General features: G+C 39.1%; 1 protein-coding gene across 1 annotated transcript in view; it reads left to right on the forward strand.

Annotated features, from left to right (window-relative positions):
- The first annotated feature begins 7,329 nt into the window (after positions 1-7,329).
- ATP10D (ATPase phospholipid transporting 10D (putative)) overlaps positions 7,330-18,522 on the forward strand; it is a 36,426-nt gene continuing 25,233 nt past the window's right edge. Inside the window, exons 1-3 of the mRNA XM_074154840.1 lie at positions 7,330-7,625; positions 8,403-8,597; positions 14,413-14,617. Of these exons, the coding sequence (XP_074010941.1) occupies positions 7,357-7,625; positions 8,403-8,597; positions 14,413-14,617 (669 nt within the window). The 5' untranslated portion in view covers positions 7,330-7,356. The remainder of the gene's footprint in view (positions 7,626-8,402; positions 8,598-14,412; positions 14,618-18,522) is intronic.

The raw sequence follows: 18,522 nt of genomic DNA on the forward strand, positions 1-18,522 counted from the left end.
GCTGCACTGCTACAGGCCTTGACATGAGCCATCTAAGTCTGCACAGTACTTACTCATGGAAATCTGTACTTTTGTGGCTTTACTGCTGTTAGTTATCTAGATATTTAGCTCAGGTTATGCCCACATGTGTAGCATCCACATTTCTGGCTTCCAGTGTTGGCCGAGAAGTCTATTTAAAACCAGAAGGTCTTTAAGATAAAATCAAATCTAGTATATTAATTTAAAGTGAACTGTGGAGGATTTTTTGGATTTGGAATTGTGCTCTTTTTGTACACATATGTATAACCTCGTTTCCCACGTTCTTTGAAGAACCCTGGAGCATTAAACCTGAAAGCCTGTCAGGGTGCCTTGGGAGTTTCTGGAACTCTTGAAGAGCAGATAATGTAGGTGTCTTAGGACTATTCAGGGACCTAACCTAGGATTTTGGGATCTCAAGTACAGTTTCTTGCTGTAACAGGTACTTTCAGTATCAATTTCAGTTACTAACCTAGACCTTGTCTACACAAAGGAGTTTTGGCCCTTTAAAGAAATCAGCATAGTTAAAAACCAGAAATACTGCCAATATGGATCAATTTCCTTTAAAACTGTACTGTAACTAAGGCAGCGGAGCGTACACTGAATACAAAAAAATCACATCCTTTTGCATCATATGAACACCAGTGTAAATTTTTTTACGTGGCCCACACCTTAAGTCTTACTGTGAAATTAATTTGAATTTCATACATATCAAAGGTTTTGCAGTGATTAAACGTTGCATGACCATAAGCTAAAGATGTACTTGTGAGAAAGGACGGTCATAAAAGAGTAAGAATTAAGCTGGAAGGTTTTGTTTTGCAGTTTTGAGAGACCCATGTGGCACATGAGAACAGGACATAAAGCAGAACTTTTCTGATGAATGGAGAAGAGAATGGAAAATGTTTGCACGAATCTAGCAGTCCTCAGTTTTACTTTTAAACTGGTTACCTGTGGCAGAAATAAGAGAATGAGCAGAAAGTGATTCATCTGAGTTTTAAACCTAAATTTTGGTATTGTATGATTCAGTTGTGTCTGTAGGTGCAAGATCTGATTGGCATCCTAAATAACTTTACCCAAGGTAAAGGAGATTTTTTGCTTTTAGGTACTGCTCCCACACTGTAGCACAGTTAATCAGTGCTGCTGCATGTATGGTTTACTATTAAATTACCTTGTAATTGACCTTGTGTCAGGGACTTGGCACTTCCTGTGTTTCAGTTCGTTCTGCTGGTTGTTTTTTAGTTGCGAAGAGCTGCCGATGGCTGGCTTAATGTCCTCACAATCAAGAAATTTCCTTTCCAAAATAAGGCATTTCAGGGCTAGCAGGTTTTCAGCGTTGGCCATGCTAAATCAGACTTTGTAGGTAGGAGTGCATGGAAAAATATTGCCATGGCATTTCACTTTTCGTAGTAACATCTGCCTTCCACTCTTAATTCAAAAGTTCTTAGCATCGCTTTTATGAATATATCTCAGAATATGTGGTTGCAAATAGCCACATATTTTTCTTAGAATTTAAGTTTTGCTGCAGGGTTTTGGCTGTTTGTCCTATAAATTGGCAGCACAAGTCTCTTATCCAGATCTATTTAGCATATTTGTGCGTCTCTGCAGATTTCGTATTGGCTTGCAAAGATGTATTACAAACTTGTGAATTTGCATGTTACAGAGAAAGTAGCGAACCCTGAAAGAACTGTTCTTCAGTGTGTAAATTAGTCTTTAGGCCATGGTTCCCTTAAGCTTACCCGTTGTCTAATAGCTTCTGAGTTTTCAAAGGTGATTAGGAGGCGTTTTTAACGTTTACCTTGTATAGTACTGATAGTGTACTGCGGTCATGACGTAGCAACACCAGCAACAGTGAGCCCGTGCAAGTAACACTTACGAAGAGCATTAAATGGGACTTTGTGTGGATCAAGGATGATCCACTCTTCCACAGCTTTGTGTGGTGTGACTTCCATCTGGGTTAGTGTTTTTTATCTTCCCTGGACACCCCAGAACCTCAGAGCTGCAGAACATCCTGAAATATTGAGATAGGGAACTAAGAAAAGCGGTGCTGCTGAAGAGATCCATTGTCTGAATTGCTTCTTTTTAAGGTGCTGTAGACATTTTTCAGGTAAGATAATGCAATTTTATTGATTGCAGTTATGTTTGCCCAGAATCGATTGATTGCTTCCTGCTGGAAATAGGGCCAGATGACACAGGAGGCCTCCTGCACGTTATCCCTAAAGACTGTGCCTGAGCAGGAACAGGATAGAAATGTGCACCATACACATGCATGTGCCAAGGGTCTGAGGAGCATTCTTGTGAAATATGTCATTTACCAAGTGTACTTAACAAATAATTTTCTGAGAGAAGAATGAGGACTAACTATTTGGAGATCACAGCAAAAGAGAAGGATGTTGTCAGACGGGAGGAAGTGGTCAAGAGAAGCCGGGGTAAATGGTAGGTCACTTCACATGACATGCGAGCGAATGACCTCAACATAATAGTAAGGTGCAGTCCCAGAACAGTATAAACATTGGCTAAATTATTTACACATCTGTTTTGCAGACAATCTGGAGAAAGAATCTGGTATTGGAGAGGTCAGTGATTGCCAAGTGATTTGCCAAAGGCTACTGAATAATGTAGGTGGAACTAAGGAATTTATAGTCTCAGGTCCATCCCGCTGCAGGAGAGCAAGGAGTGAAGGCTTGCATGCAGACGTGAAGTGACACTTCACAGAACTGGAAGCTGACAGTTTATGAAGAGGACAGAGTTTCAGAAGAGGAAAGAATCGAAGCACATGAGGGCAATGAAGTACAGAAAAAGCAAGTAGTGTGTCCAGTGTCAGAGAATTCCCTTCCACATTTCATTGTGATCATGTGACTTTATTGAGCTTGATACAAAAGCTTGCCTTTTTGCATGTGAGACGTATCTGGATTATCTCTGTATCAGCTATTGCCATGTAGCAAGATCAAGTAGTGTTCACTTGAGTGTTTCTTGTGAAAATGAGAACAGCGTCTAGCTTGTGTGACCCTGTCCTCAACACTCAGAGTACGATCATTTGGGCTTCCTGTTTTCAAATGTGTGAACATTATTCTTGGCTTTTTAAAACATAAACTTATTTTTAAAAAATACTGCTTCAAAGTAACTCGTCTTGTTGGTCTTTAGCCAGTGTTTAAAGAAGCATCTGCCATTTTGTATTACTACTTCAAATTCACTTTAACCGGAGAACTCCAGAGTTTACTGTGAAAAATGGTGCGACAAGAGGGTCAAATAATGTTTTAAAAGAAGGAATTTCTTAGAAAAATTGTTTAAAACACCTTTATTTGATCTTTGGCAAATTCATCATTTAGAATATCTAACATGAGGTTGCTGAACCTCCTTTTGACTTCCTTCCTGCTAACCAAAGAAAAGGTGCTCATTCCTTTATGATCCAAATTTAATGCAGAAGGAGAAGAAAAATATTCAAAAGAGGAAAAAAAAGTAATTTTTGAAGTTCGAAGTCTCATAAATCCTATTTTAAAATGGAAATGCAAATGATTAAAAGAAACCCAAAAACTCATTTCCAAATAGTAGCTCAGTCAAACGCCAGGTGAGTCAGAGGGCGTTGTGGCAGAGTGTGAGATCCAGGTGCTTTTTTTTCCCAGGATGCTTAATTGTCTGATTTTGGCCACAGGAGGTTACCTGTTGCCTCTCATACAGTGTTTCCAGTGTGGTGTGGTTGCGGTGGTCCTGTGTCAGTTATTTCTTGTCCATATAATTTCCTTCAGAGTTTTCTTAAAAGTAATAAAATCAAAATAAAATGCTGGGGTTACTGGCAGATAGACACAACCGAATCTGAGGTTTCCTGTTCCTTTTTGAGCTGTGCCTCCCCTGCGGGAGGATGAGGAAGGGTGGGGCGGAGGTTTTGGGGCTGTGTCAGGAGTCAGGGGTGCGTATGCGGTGAGGGGGTGGCTGCTCTTCGGCAGCGCTGCGTCTGCAGTTTGAACCTTGGGCTGCAGATCCAGCCGTGAGGAATTCTGGCTTAACATGCTGTCGTGTTAAAATGTCCAGTACTCTTCTCCTCCCCCCCCACCCCCCGCCCCCTTTTTTTTTTTTTTTTTTAAACAGTGATCATTGGGCATCAAATGCTGCAAAAGGTAATAAATTATGAAAACCAAAAAGAGTTAGAATTTAGGAGGTTTTAAAATTTGTCAGGTTTTCCCTTTTGTTCTTCCCGATTCTCAACTCTCTCTTCCCATCTTTATTTGCATTTTGCTGATAATGTAATTCTTAAGCTTTTTAAGTTGTTTTAGCTCTATAGGTTGTTTTGCCTATATAATTTTCGCTGAGTGAACAGGATCTGCCATTTAAAGCCTTTGCATTCCCATTAGCCCTGAGAGTTTCTTTACTTTTCTGCTGCCTCTGGTCACAGAAGTCCCCAGTATCAGATGTTTGTTTGATGGTCTTACAAAAACAAACATGATCTTCTCTACAAATCCAACCTGCTCTCAATTACCTGGCTCATATGGCATCTTGAAAAATTTTGTGGTGTTTACTTAAGTTTTCTGCAAGGATGTTGCACGTTGTAACAGTATGTATAGACGTGTGTCAGATTACTGCACTTGCGCGAAGAATTATCGTTTCAAGCAAAAGTGTGGTGAATTGACACACCCTGTATGATTCACGCTAAAGGTGGAAGCTCGAAAGAGACGGATAAATTTAACAGGACAAAGGGAAAATCATGTTAAAACGCTACCTGGTAATCCAGCACATTGTTAATTAAAGCAATCATTTATTTAAAAAGGCCCCTCATTGCATAAGATCTGTTTGTGAAATTACTGATTTGTCACATCAGAGACAGTTAAGGAGGAGCGTTATTTCCCCTAAATGGCCAAGCCTTAAGGATGCCATTCAAAATCTATGTTTGGAGTTTTTTTAAGAGCTGAACCGCCAAAATTTGTGATTGCAGAAGAAGAAAGTACCTTTTTTCAGCTGGTCAGCTTTTCAAAATTCTTTAATTTTCAATACTTCGTTCTTTGCCTCAGTCCTGACTCATGTAGATGGGTCGATGTTCATTTGGTTTTTAGGAGCTCTGGGTGCGTTGAAGAGCTCTGCATAGCCAAGTATGGACTCCACTAGCAGCACCTTCTGCGGTCCCTAAACACTTGAGGACCTGGCTACCTCCCAAGCTTTAGACTTGCTCTCAGACTCAGGGCAAATGAGTTGAAGAAGCATCTCTTTCACATGTGCTTGGATCAGTATTCATATGCCTGGTTATATGGTAGCCATACCTTAAAAGTAGTTTGTTGTTGTGAAGTAGCTACTTCTGGATGACAGAGTTCACATCTCTGGAGGAACGACTGAGCCTAACTAAAATGGGACAGTAGCCTCTATGCAGAGGGCACTCCCTCTGAGGATCATCCCCTGGGCAGTAGGATCAGAGGGAGCACAGTATGAAGATGCCATATTTTGTCAAAATAAGAGGATGCCATATATTTTGGAAAAATCTTCAAAACCTCCTTCTTGTTCCGCTGAGAAGCCCCCGGGCACAGCTGCCTTCCTGTGCAGCAGTTGCTTGGCTGTGGTAGTCTGATGGTTACTGGGACCATGAGGTTTAGCACTCACGGAAAGTCTCTTTTTTCTCAGACTGGTCTCGTACATTGCCTGGGGAAGCGCTGCAGAAGGGCCTTGGCAGAACAGTAGTTCGCGTGGGAACTGCTGGGGGATGCTGAGAGGAGATGTTACATACAGATTTGTTTTTCTCTCCTTGTTCCTCTTTTTCCTTCTTATGCAAATCATGGTTTCTAAAGAGAAACATGAGTTTCATGTGTGTGATGAGTCTTCCAAGACATTATGATTTGAAACATGAACATTATGATTGTCAATAATTATCCACATCCAATGATGATGGGGCAAGAATGTACCATCTTCATTTGATAAGACGAAGAGGCCATTAGGAGAAAGCTTTCTAGCCAAAAGGTAGTGATGCAGTGGACCAGGCTTTTTAGGAAGTTTGCAGAATCTTCTTTTTAAGAACAGAATGGGTTGATGTAGATTTATTAATATTACCTCATTGCTAGAGGATCTGCTGAGGACACTGTGCCAATGTTTCAAGATTTCTGCAGTTGTAATAGAAGAAATGAAAAATCAAGGAAGGTATGAAGAAGAGAAGGTGTGGTGGTTTGGAAATAGTTTGGAAAATTACTTTTTAATCTGAGCAGCACAGTGACATTTGTCAATATCAGAGAAGGAGATACCACCTGAATAGACCTCTGAGTTGGCTCAAGACAAAATCAGGATTAGTTTGATCCTGAAAGGTTGTCTGAAGTAAAGACATTTAGAAAGACCCAGCAAATTTTAGAGGCAGCTTTTGTGTGAGAATTTAGGAAGAGGGTTTAGTAAAAAATTTTGCTATTGTGTATGCAGATAGTAAGATGCCACATGGAGGGAATGTAATCTGCAGTGAGAAGTAGCTGCATTGATGATTTGGGGCTCACACAAGTTATAGGTTTAAACAAATACAAGATGAGCTCTTCTATGGAGGAAGTAGTACAAGAAATGTAGCAGATACTAATTGTAAAAACTCATTGTAAATTGTAGAAAAACTTGTAAAAAGCAGAAGTTCTGAGTTTCTATTAAAACATGGTTTGTGTGTGTAAAAGTTGTCTTCCGACTGCATTTGTTGGTTTGATAAAGTGAATATCACCTGTACCTATGAACTTGGGCTTTCTTTAGGAAAACAAATTCCTTGGTAGATTGCTGGAGCGTTGGCATGAAGTTTATTTATCCTCTATCAGCTGGTAAAAATTCTCAAACCTGTTTCTAATTCAATGGGAAGAGGTTTTTTTGTTCATGATAGCTACATCGTGCCTTTTGCTGGCACTTCCTCACTTCGGGTCTAAGGCTGTACGCAGATGCCTATTGCTATGTTGTTGACTCCTGAGTTTAATAAAAGTTGTTAACCGTCAGCAAAGACTGGCAGTGTCTGAGATAAGGATTCCTTTCAAAGTGCTGTTCTCTGCAGAATTAGCAGCTTGTCTGCTTTTTCACCATACTACAGCACGAGAAACTGGTAGGAGGGCTGCTTACATGAGGTGCTATTACAAAAATATTGTGGATTTTAAATGGAGTAATCAAACTCTAGGATCCTGAAAGGGTAGATGAAATTCAAGCTTTGAAGCAGAGGTTCCTGACCTCACATAACCTATTAACTGTCTGGTTCTTTTTAATCAAAATAGGGAAATCACTTTTTTCCTAGGCTTATTCAAAATCATAACTGTGACTTTTTAGTTGAAAAGCATTTACAGAATTATTACTGAACTTGCTGTATTTTAACATGTTTCTAGGTAGAGGACGCTCCGTGGATTATAAAGCGTTCCAGGCACAATGGCAGATCCCATCCGCTGGGCCAGATACCGCTGGCAGCGACTGATATCCACAGAGGGCGGAGAAGGTAGCAGCAGCAGCAATTCAAGTAACAAGTGCTATCAGTCATCAAAAACTCTTGGCAAACACAGGATAGTGATACCCTGTTTGGGACATTTTAAGGAAGAGTATGAAAAAGTATCAAAACTGTACATGAACAACAAAATACGGACTACTAAGTATACATTACTGAATTTTTTACCGCGGAATTTATTTGAACAATTTCACAGGTAATGAACTCCTGTTCATTGTGGTAATTTTTCTGAAGTGGAATCCTTTTATTTAAATGTGTGTGTTACTATATAGACAGGTATTCAAAAATTATTATTCTTCCCCACCTGCCTGTCATTTCTGAAAAGATCTGTGTTGTTTGGCCAAAGTCTCTTGAGTATCATCAGTGTGGGGCTAATCCTTTTCTCCATAGCACATATAGTTTCCACTCATTCTGTTCTTCAGATTATTGAAATATTCATTACATTTGGAGCACCGCCACACAGCAATCTACAGGATGATTTTCAGCTTGTTTCCTGCAAATGTTTTTCTCCCCTTCCCTCATGTCTTTCTCTGTTGCCAATTTTTTTTATCTTTCTGCTTGGAGAACTGCCGATTTGTAAAGTTACGCAGGGAGGTTACAGGATGGCTCCCTTTTAAAAACATGCCATCTCCACCAGGAAATGATAAAATTAAGTTTAAAAGACCTGGAAATTTGAGACAGTGCAAGTTCACCAAAGCCTCACTGGAAGACAGGTCCAAACCTGGAGGACAGGTTTGAAAATACAGGAAAACTCTTGGTTTCTGTATCTTCTGATGATGTGTATTAAGCAACTGTGCAGCCAAGTAGTCTATTGACTGGAGAGTGAAAACAGAGTTGTGGATATGTAGTTCTTAAATTAAAGTTGGGGTGAAGAAAAGAAATTACTGCTAACATAAGTGTCTATGTATTATGGAGTGAGGGAATAAGGGTGACTGATTGCACAGCTAACTCCTATGATTTCTCTTTGTTTCAGAGTTGCCAATTTGTATTTCCTATTTCTAGTTGTCCTAAATTGGATTCCTCTGGTGGAAGCCTTCCAAAAAGAAATTACAATGCTACCTCTAGTAGCGGTTCTGACAATTATTGCAGTGAAAGACGGTCTGGAAGATTACTCAAAGTACAAAATGGATAAACAGATAAACAACTTACTAACCAAAGTATATAGCAGGTAAGAGACAACAGTCATTGTGGTTTATTGTTATTATTTGATTATGAGTATATGTAAAAAAGGTGTTGATAAATCTTTTGGTTTGCCTTCTGGTTACTCACAGAATCATGAAATAAAGTTGGAAGGGGTCTGTGGAGGTCATCTAGTCCAACCCCTGCTCAACACAGGTCTAATTAGATCAGATTGCTCAGGGACTAGTCTAGCTGAGTTTTGTTAAATGGATATCAAATTAGTGTAAAATTTGCTGAAAAATATTATTCTTTGGTTGAGGCAAGAGTGTTCATGCATTAGTTTGTAGTGTATTAAGCAAGGTAGTTTGACTAGTTAAGCATTGTTGTACATAGCACTTGTTTTGAAAGGTGTGGTTTTGATTCCTCTAAAATCACTGTAAGCATAACGGAAATTCAAAGGTTGCTAATTTATCACTAGATTGGTAAAGTTCATTAATGGTATCGGGATTTACTGATAATGTAATAACACTTCCCCAAACAGGATGAGATTATTTTCTATTTGAGTGCATCACGTAGTTTGGTATCCATGTTAGCATCTGTTCCACGGTGTGGGACGGCAGTATCACAGGCTGTAGGTGTGGGTCAGGAGTGGACCATGCTGGTGGTGAGGGGTTTGCTGGCAGGCAGTTACTATGCATGGATAATACAAAGACAGGAACACAAACTGATCATATTCTAAATTATCTAGCAAAAAACTTCGTTTAGTGCACGTCAGTGCTGCCAGCATCATTGTTTTTCTTTTATATGTCGTAAAAAGATATTCTGTGACTCATTCAAAGCCTGTAAAATACAAGAAAAAGAGTCCACTATACTTCCTTTATCTTTTCTTGCATGCTCTGTGGTCATGCAGGGAAACAAGTATTTTGAAAAATGTCACTTTTCAGGTGTTGTAGTAGCCATCACAAATAGCAGCTGTAGGAGAGGACTGATTGGCAGTTAGGCACTTTAACAAATTCAGTAAGGTCCGAGCAGTGACATACACTAGTTGCTGTAGTGCCAAACCACATTTAAACGACATTATCTTTTCATGAAAGATACACCTTTTCCTAGTGAAGACAATACACTGAAAATAAACTTTTCTAAAATCTTAAGATGCTAACTCATTGTGCCAAACCCTAAACTCTGTACTGTAGATGTGACCTTAATCAGCTCATGCAGCAGGTGCATGCAATCTGGTGCTACATAACCATTAAATACATTGTGATATTACTCAGAAGATGGAATCTCCAGCTTTTTGGCATTTGCCATACTCTGTTGGTATTTTAAGAGCTAGCTCATAACCATAGAAGAAGTCTGGAGTATCATTTTATATCATCAAAGTAAAAACAATCAGATTTTTCTTCTGCAAACATGACTATATGTAGCAGCTTTCCCAGAAACATTCTATTCAACCTACAAAAATTTGAGCTTGACACAAGTAATTGGGCAATTAGGGCAGATAAACATTTTCTTTCTTTCTCAAGTCTGCAGAGAAGGCTTAAAGGAGAAGTTGGGTTATTTCTGCTATAAATTGTCTTCTACCCTGAAAGAATTCATTGCCAGAAAGCTGAAGTATTCAATATCCACGTTCCTGAAAACTCTGTGTTACTTGCAATCTCCTGCCAATGTCAATGAAGCAGCATTGATTTCTATTCTTCTTTTCTGGCTTGATTCCTTCCCCGTCACCAAAAATGTGTAATAATCAGTGGCCATATTAGTCACCTGTAAAAATTCCTTCTTGTGCCAGTAAGTATTTAGGTTTTGTAACTTTTTTTTCTCCTTAGTTCCTTTATCAGGAATTATTTAATATAGTATAGTCTGGTTTTAAAAATAAGCTTGGAGACATGGTTCAGGAGAATTAAATCTTATTGGTACAAAAAAGATTGTTCACTGTGTGTGAGCTGATTTATCTTAAACTTCCATTAATGTCACGTTAGGATTCAGAATTTCTTAACTTGTTTAACAAGAATCCCTTAGAAATTGTAATGACACTTCCAGTGCATGCATTTAATCAAGAATAGTCCTATCAATTGTAAGCATGATGAAGAACTAGCTGATGTTGAATATAATTTCCAGTTATTTTCTTACTGTGCATTTCTTCATCTGGAGAAGTTGTAGAAGTTGTACATGCTGTCTGTATGATTTTACTTACATGTTAGACACTGATACCTACACGGCTGCTGAAACAATTGCCCAATATAATGGCTTTTCTTGCTATCTGACTAAGCCATAGTAGTCATGCTTGGAAGGTGGTAGCTGCCTGTTTGTGTCTGAAGATAATTTGGCTGAAGCATTTTCAGGAAGACCAGTGATCCTTGCTTCTTGAACTCTCGTGAGGTTTGCCTTTATACAAAGTTAAGTGTTCGTAATAGGAACTAGTTTCACTGTGTTCTGTCCGTGACAAAATGTGCCAGTCTCAGTGCCTTGATAAATCATCTATCTGAGCAACTGGATGCTATTTTCTGTGCTTTTTGACAAGTCTCATTCCTTCTTCTGCCCTTATTTGCTTTTGCTGATCACAATTGTCTCACATCCATAGTTTCAGAGTTTTCAGCCTGCTACTTTTTGGAGTTCTGGAATTATCCATTTGATAGATCAGACTTACTGTATTTGGCTTTAACTATACGGAGCCTGAACCTGGTTTTTCCAGGAAAGTTTATTTCTGTCTTGATAACGTTGCTTAAAATGTGGGCTTTTTTCTGTCTATCTTTCCCTTGTGGAGTAATAAAACATATCAAGAAACAATAAAATGGGCTAATATACACTTTAATTTAGTTTTTAATTGTTGCTATGATGTTAAATACTTACTTATCAAGTCCTTGTGCCTTTTGAGTAAGTTATCATTTTGAAGTAGTAGGATCTTATATAAATATCCGTGAATCCCAAACTATAAGGCACTTCTGTTTGAGCATCTGTTAAATTCATGTAGTCTGTGTCATTTCAGTAGAACTGTGGTGAGGTGATTATGATGGGAAAATCCGTTTGTTCCCCTACTGACCTACTACTTAAGACGGTTAAACTTTTTGTCTGACTTTGTGCTGAACTGGATAAAGAACACGTGCATGATCCATCTGCTGCATCAGCAGCAGGAGGGAGAACTTTGCTGGCTGGTATTTTTTTCTTCTCTCTCAAATGTATTTCTGTTTCATTCCAAGCCTCGCATGTAGATGTGTTATAATTACTGTTCTTTACAAATGCATGTTTATGCAAATGATGATCATTGTATATATTTGAAATCCAGATATAATTTCATATCCAATTTGTCTTTATGAAATTGCCATCTGGAAAGAATAATCCTTTCTACAAGATTCTTCCTTACCTTGAGCTTTCCTTTCCTCTCTCAGACTCCAGCCTGGCAAAAGGAAAGTGGGACTCCTCCAGGTGCATCAAGTAAAAAGAAGCATCATATACTTTTGGTCTCATGTTTATTAAATAGATAGTGATTTAAAAGAGAAATATTTGCCATCTCCTGAGAACTAATCACAACACTGGCAGCACAGACAAATAGGTTTTTGTAGTTTTCAATGAAATATGCGATAGTTAGAAATAACATAAAGATGTGAGAGTATCAGCATTTTTCTCCTGTTTTTAATCTCTGGTAAATAATTACTTCAGGGATAAATCAAGGGGTTGCTTTGTCACAAAATCCTTAATTTCCAAATACTTTTGTGGTTCTACAAATTCCAATTCACTTTGAAAAATTCCCGTAGGATTCAGTGGCAGAAATTGACAGCTTTTCACCTGATATTTTTATCTTACTAGGTTAGTGATGCCTTTGCTTGCTTTGTTTTTGAGCTTACTTTGTCTTGCTTACCTTTCTGTTTCCATGCTTTCTCTAACTCTTCTAGACATAAGCTGGCTGTGGAAGTAATTTTCTCCCACTGCCCTCCTGGGTTCTCAAGTCCCTTCCATCCTGTTTGGAGGGTGAGGTCAAAGGGTGCTGTTGTGGAGTGACCGGGGCATTCTGCTCCAGTTGGTGGTGTACCCTAATTCGACTCACTTGGCCTTCATACTGGGGTAAATTGGCCTAAACAAAAAGTTGCACTGATGTAGTTTTCAGTACCTGAGAGGCAGTTCTAAACAAAAGAAAAAAAGATGGCTAGTTTTCAGCTCGCTCAGTTTCCTGAATAGAGTTACTTTGCCAGCAGCTTTGCAGCTATCAAAGCTTAAGTCATACCTTCAGTAACTGAGAGTCACATCCAGTTTCAGCAAATCTTCCTTCCCTTTTCCTGTTTACCTCTGTTATTAGGTTAATTTTTGTTAATTTACTTTAGAAATTTTTCCTTCAACTCTTTTTTTTTTTTTTTTTTCTTCTTTATTTTCAAGGAAATGTACTGGTGTGAAAAGTTAATTCCTGCAGTGCTGTTTGAGTCCATCCATCTTGTGATAGCCATGGCTGTAGCATTAATTTTTACATGCTTTCCTTTGTGCTGGTTTTCCATCTGTGTAGAAAACTAGATGAGCATCTTAAGAAGAAAGCAGATGCATCTTGTATTGGTTTAATTTTTATGTCAGCTTTTGTTGCTTCCTGGTTTGGCTTTGTTTGCACTTTGAAAGCAGTATGACTACCTCCACCTTATCTTCACTGGAGAAATTGCCATCAGTACACTGACTTACTGCGTGGGCTTTGAGCCTTCTGCTTGTAGACAAGCATTTTGGAAAGGGTTCTTGTCAGATACCGCAGGTCTGAAAGGTATGGGTGCAAAGCTTGATACAGGGAGTATTTTTCTCATATCTTTTGTCATTAGAGGTGTCTTTCTATTTCATGATTTGTCAGAAGCATTTTACATAGCTAGCACTTTGATTAAAGTTAGTAGATAAGTAAGTGGCAGTCTACCCACAACGGCCGTGTTGCTGAGCTTGTTAGCACTTCCCAGCTCGCCCGTGCAAGTGAGCTGCTTGGCCAGCTTAGAATGAGATAGAATCATAGAAATGTAGGGGAGAGTGTGGCCAGCAGGTCAAGGGAGGTCATGCTCCCCCTCTACTCCGCACTGGTGAGGCCACAACTGGAATACTGCATCCAGTATACTCTGTGCTTCCTTGTTGCTTGTTACCTTACATCCTGTTCAGCACTGGGTACCTGTTTGTGCTTGCAATAAACTGCTGTGATTGCATTAAAGGAAGGTCCTTCGTCTCAGCTGAGGACAGAACAGCAGCTATAAATGGAAAGTTGAAAACAGTTCAAACTTACATACAACATGCCTGGATATTTCATATTAATAAAGAATTTCAACTCAGTGCTGACAGTCCTGAGCCTTTATTGACTTCCCTGAGTATCATAGAGTCATGGTACATTATGTTCAAAATTAATGGAAAATATATTTTAAAAGCCTGTAAACACAAGTATTTATATTCGGAGCATCAGTGAAGTGGTTGCTGAATGTTCCTTGCTTACTGGTAAATGTTCATCATCTTGGGAGACAGATTTTTGAAAGGCCCTGTCAGAAGGAAAAAAAGAGATGCTGTTCTTGGTTGCATAATTGCAAGAAAAATGGTGACCCAAAGAGAAATCCTAAAAACAATGTTTGCTTTCCAGGAATAACAAAAATACAGGAAGCAAGTGGGCTGAATTTTGAATAGAGCTAAAATAATTCTGGGAGGGTGCCTGGAATGTAATTCCCAGAAAAACAGGGCTTGGACCCCAGAGCTGATTCTTTGTAATTATGTTCACCTTGAGCAAATAGACTAGCTATCATCAGAGGGTTTTTTTTTTATTGACTTGGGAGAATAAATTAACTATTAGACTAATTTTCTAGTTACAGTGTGTTACTCTGAGCTTTCAATTTATGCTTGTAAAAGAATTACTGTTTTTATCTGTATTTCAGAAAGGAGAAGAAATACATAGATGAATGCTGGAAAAATGTCAATGTTGGGGACTTCATCCGGCTGTCACGTAATGAAATCATTCCTGCAGACATGGTGCTGTTATATTCTAGTGACCTGGATGGGATCTGTTACATTGAAACGGCAGGCCTCGATGGAGAAACCAATCTGAAACAGAGGCAGGTGGTGAGAGGATACTCAGAGCAGGTGATGATTGTGCATTTCTAGTGCTGTAACAAAGTTAACATGGCAGATGGTCAACTAAAAAAAAAACAAACCAAACAACCCAGCTGTCTAGATTGCCTATTTCTTGATAGCTGAGCCATCCCTATCTGAAAATAAAATAACTGGGCAACGTAGTTCGGATTTGTCGCTTGAGTTAGTTTGGAGCAAATCTTTACGTGTTCACTTAACCCAGAGAAAGAGAGATCTATTTCAAGTAATGCAAGCCAGTAAAAATAAGTATTCAGGTAAGAAGTCATTTATGGTGCATATCATGTCATGGGTGAGAAATTGGAATTTTCTAGAAGGGAATTCTGTGCTGTATAAACATCTAGAGAGAGGAGCAGATACTATCTTCTCTATTTCATTTTTTTTTTTCATATTGTGAATGTATTTTTACCTCCATACAATACTTAGTATTATACCTAGCAGACAAAAGAACAAGAAATCCTGGCATTTCTAAAATCTTCAGCAGGCCTGGTACTGAGTTCTGCTGCTGAGACGCCATGCTGGGAACAACAGCAGGGAGACTCGTTGCTGTTCATAATAACAGGAGATAAAATTACCTGAACTGCTTCTGAATTGTCAGCAGTGGTGAGAAGGTGAGGAGCGGTACCTTGTTGTGCATTAAGACTCCGCTGTTACTTAGCGAGTATTGTAATACCAAAGGCACGATGTGATATCCATGAACAGAGCTGTTTCTTATCCCCTTACATTGAGTGACATGGTTTTGGTGTCTTTTTTTCTACCTTGATTTAATCTTAAAACAAGGACTGTTTGATATTTCTGTGTATACATATCATTATGAAAGGTAAAACTGCGGTGGTTCTACAGGTTTACATCATACTGAGGTGGCTCTGATCTCATACCAGCTCCTGCTACCAAGGTCTGATTTCAGTCTCACTCAACAAGAGAGAGTTTTCTCTGTTTCCAGAAAACTTGCACCAAAATTCTAGGAAGAGTCATAGTGTCCAAAAAAACCCAGGTGACAATTCCTTCAGCATTCGAGACTGTTCATTTTTGTCCTCAAATACAAAATAAGTTAAAAAAAAAAAAGTCATGGTACAGTTTTCTTGTCAGGACTGCATGGTTTCTTAATGTAGAGCCAGCTCAGCTTCATGGACCTCTAGTGTCCCACCAGCTGAGTTTCAGCAGAGGCTTTATCCTTACAAACTCAGGCTGAATAAGACTGGCAGTGCTGTGTAAGAAGCTGGCCACCTGACCTCTCCATTTCTTAAGGTCAGAAGAATAGGAATAAACTACATCAGATTAAAGAACATCTGAAGACAAGGACTAAAAAGACTTAACCTATTTGCAAGGGTGTTCTGTCCTGCTTCTTTGTGACTGAGCATGTAGAAACGCAATGGAAAAGGTTATGAGGCCACCTGTTCTTGCACTTGGGATTCCCTTAAGAGAAGGCAAGGCAAAATTAAAGCGTGAAACAGGAGCTGAAACTCTTGTAGCCAAACTTATTTTTTGGCAACTTAGAATAGCAAGCTTTTTTTTTTAACTGCTTAAATGACAATAGGAAAGAAATTGGGAAAGTAACTCGAGGCTTCTTAGGTAACAGCAGGTAACAAGGAACAGAACACGGTGTCTCCAACCATCTTGGCATTCATAAAGAAATACACAAACCGGCTCCCTGAGGATAATGAGCTATTTAGTGAACAAGCTGACATTGCTGCTTTCCAGATACGCAAATGTTGCTTTTCATTAAGAAGGGATTAATCTCTTTTTCCTTCCACCCTTCATATGATTAGCTGAACTGAGCACAGGTTCACTGGTGTGGAGGAGCTAATTTGCTGTTAGCACTAAGTCACTGTGAGCAGTGAATGTTTCCATTACTTTAGAAGAGAGGCCACAGGACTGCACTGGTAATTTCCTTCTCAGCCTTTGTTTTTCCCAACATTGGACACTTTTAAGATTCAGCTGGACAGGGTGCTGGGCCATCTTGTCTAGACCGTGCTGTTGCCAAGAAAGGTTGGACCAGATGATCCTTGAGGTCCCTTCCAACCTGGTATTCGATGATTCTATGATACCTGGTCAGTGACTGAATCCAGTCCTAACTGAGGCATCCTCAAACCTAGTGGAGATGAAAGTGCCATCCTTTTCTCCCAGGTAGCTTCAGAAGCCAAGCTGATGAAAGGAGTTGCCAGCTCTCCTCTTCCACCTTGGCCATGTACCTATTCCGTTCCATGCCACGCTATCAATCATACCATTTGTCAGGAGCACAGTGCGGCCAAAACAGCAGGCACGGCCTTGGGAAGCTGCCTTGCTCCCCATTCCAGTGAGAGACTCTGACACAATGCCTGTCACTCCCAGCTACCTTACTCGGTTCCCATCTTTCTTGTCCCCTTTCTTTAGGGACCTTTACACAAAATCCAAGTAATTTTAATTCTGCTGTAGAAAAATATTTTCTTTTTTTGCCAGGAAAAATAGGAAAGCATCTCAAGAAATAAGGTGCAAAATCTTCTACTCTCAATATTTGCTTTGTCAAAGTTAAGACTATAATGAATTAATATAGACCATAAACTTAGAGTCCAGGAAGATCTGAGTTCCCATATCAAGATACCTGCTTTTGGACATAGTTTTTGTCACTCTGTTTTATACTGGCATAGTATAGATTATCCTGTGCCCGCTATAGGCTACACTCAGATTTTCTGTGATTGCTCTTTGAAGTCATATTGCAAGAAGCCTGTACTCTAGTAACACCTTCACTGCTATTACAAATTGTTTGACCAAGTCAAATGGTTTAGTTGTCCATCAAAAATGAGGTGCTTTACCAGAAATACGTATCTGGAGACTGTTTCCAGGCTGTGGAAGAAAAGAATCGACTGCTTTGGCTATTTTACTTCCTTTGGGGTTAGTTCTTACTCTCTTCTCTCTTTTTTGTAATTATTGTACAATGTGAAAGACTTGAACAGCATGAATCAATTATACTGTCTAACATTTTACAGAAATGTTGTACTACCTGTACAAACAAACATGAGAAAGATCAGCAGAGAGAGGTCTTTCATAGATAATTAAATTTACAAAGAGACTGAAGGTGTCTGTCTGTCTAAGGCTGGGTTCATATTGACTTCAGTTAATACAGTGCAACAAATCAATACAGCAGAACATTTAAAAAAAAAAAAGCTTTTTTAATCAAGGCAACGAAGTTTTTGTTAATAATAATATCTCTTCTGAGTTTCAAATTCTACTTGCAGAATTGTGTTTTAACCTCACAGTTGCTATTCTGCCGATGTGAAGTCACCCAGTTGTGGGAGTGCAGCCTTCTCGGAGACCTGTGATTATGGAGAAGATGTATTCAGTTACACCTCTGAATTACAGATTTATCCTTGGAGTTTGAAACTTTAAATTGGTCGTTCTTTTTTTCTAAAGAGCAGAACAAGTGATTTTCCAAAGAGTTAGTGGAAGGTGCTCAGTTTGGAAATGGCTCTGTTATACCAGAGGCTACTTTCTGTTTCACTAGAGGCATACTCGTGTGCCATTAATTGAAATTAAATTGCAAGTGCAATTGCAATTTAATTCCAAAGATAAGGCCTTTTGGTTTTTCTCTTACTTCTTGCCAGGTTTCGTTCTTTATTAATAAAGGATATTTGTTTCGCTTGGCTTTTCGCTCCACTGAAGAGCTCAACTGCTCTTTATTCACGTGTACTTCTAGTCTTTCATAACAGCCCTTTCTTGGCATTAGCACACACAGCATCCTGGTGATGGTATTGGAAACAATGGCTGTTCGGAAGAAATTCTGATTGCAGAGAAGACAGTGCCTCTTCTTTTTTCCATATAATAAAAAAAAAGTATGGGAAATCTCTGCTTTTCAAATGTTCTTACTGCAAGTTTTTTTTTCCTTTTTCCCACTTTTCCACCCATTTTCTCCTCCCCAGTGT

This window comes from Numenius arquata, chromosome 10 (genome assembly GCF_964106895.1).
Source record: "Numenius arquata chromosome 10, bNumArq3.hap1.1, whole genome shotgun sequence".
Taxonomy (NCBI): Eukaryota; Metazoa; Chordata; class Aves; order Charadriiformes; family Scolopacidae; genus Numenius; species Numenius arquata.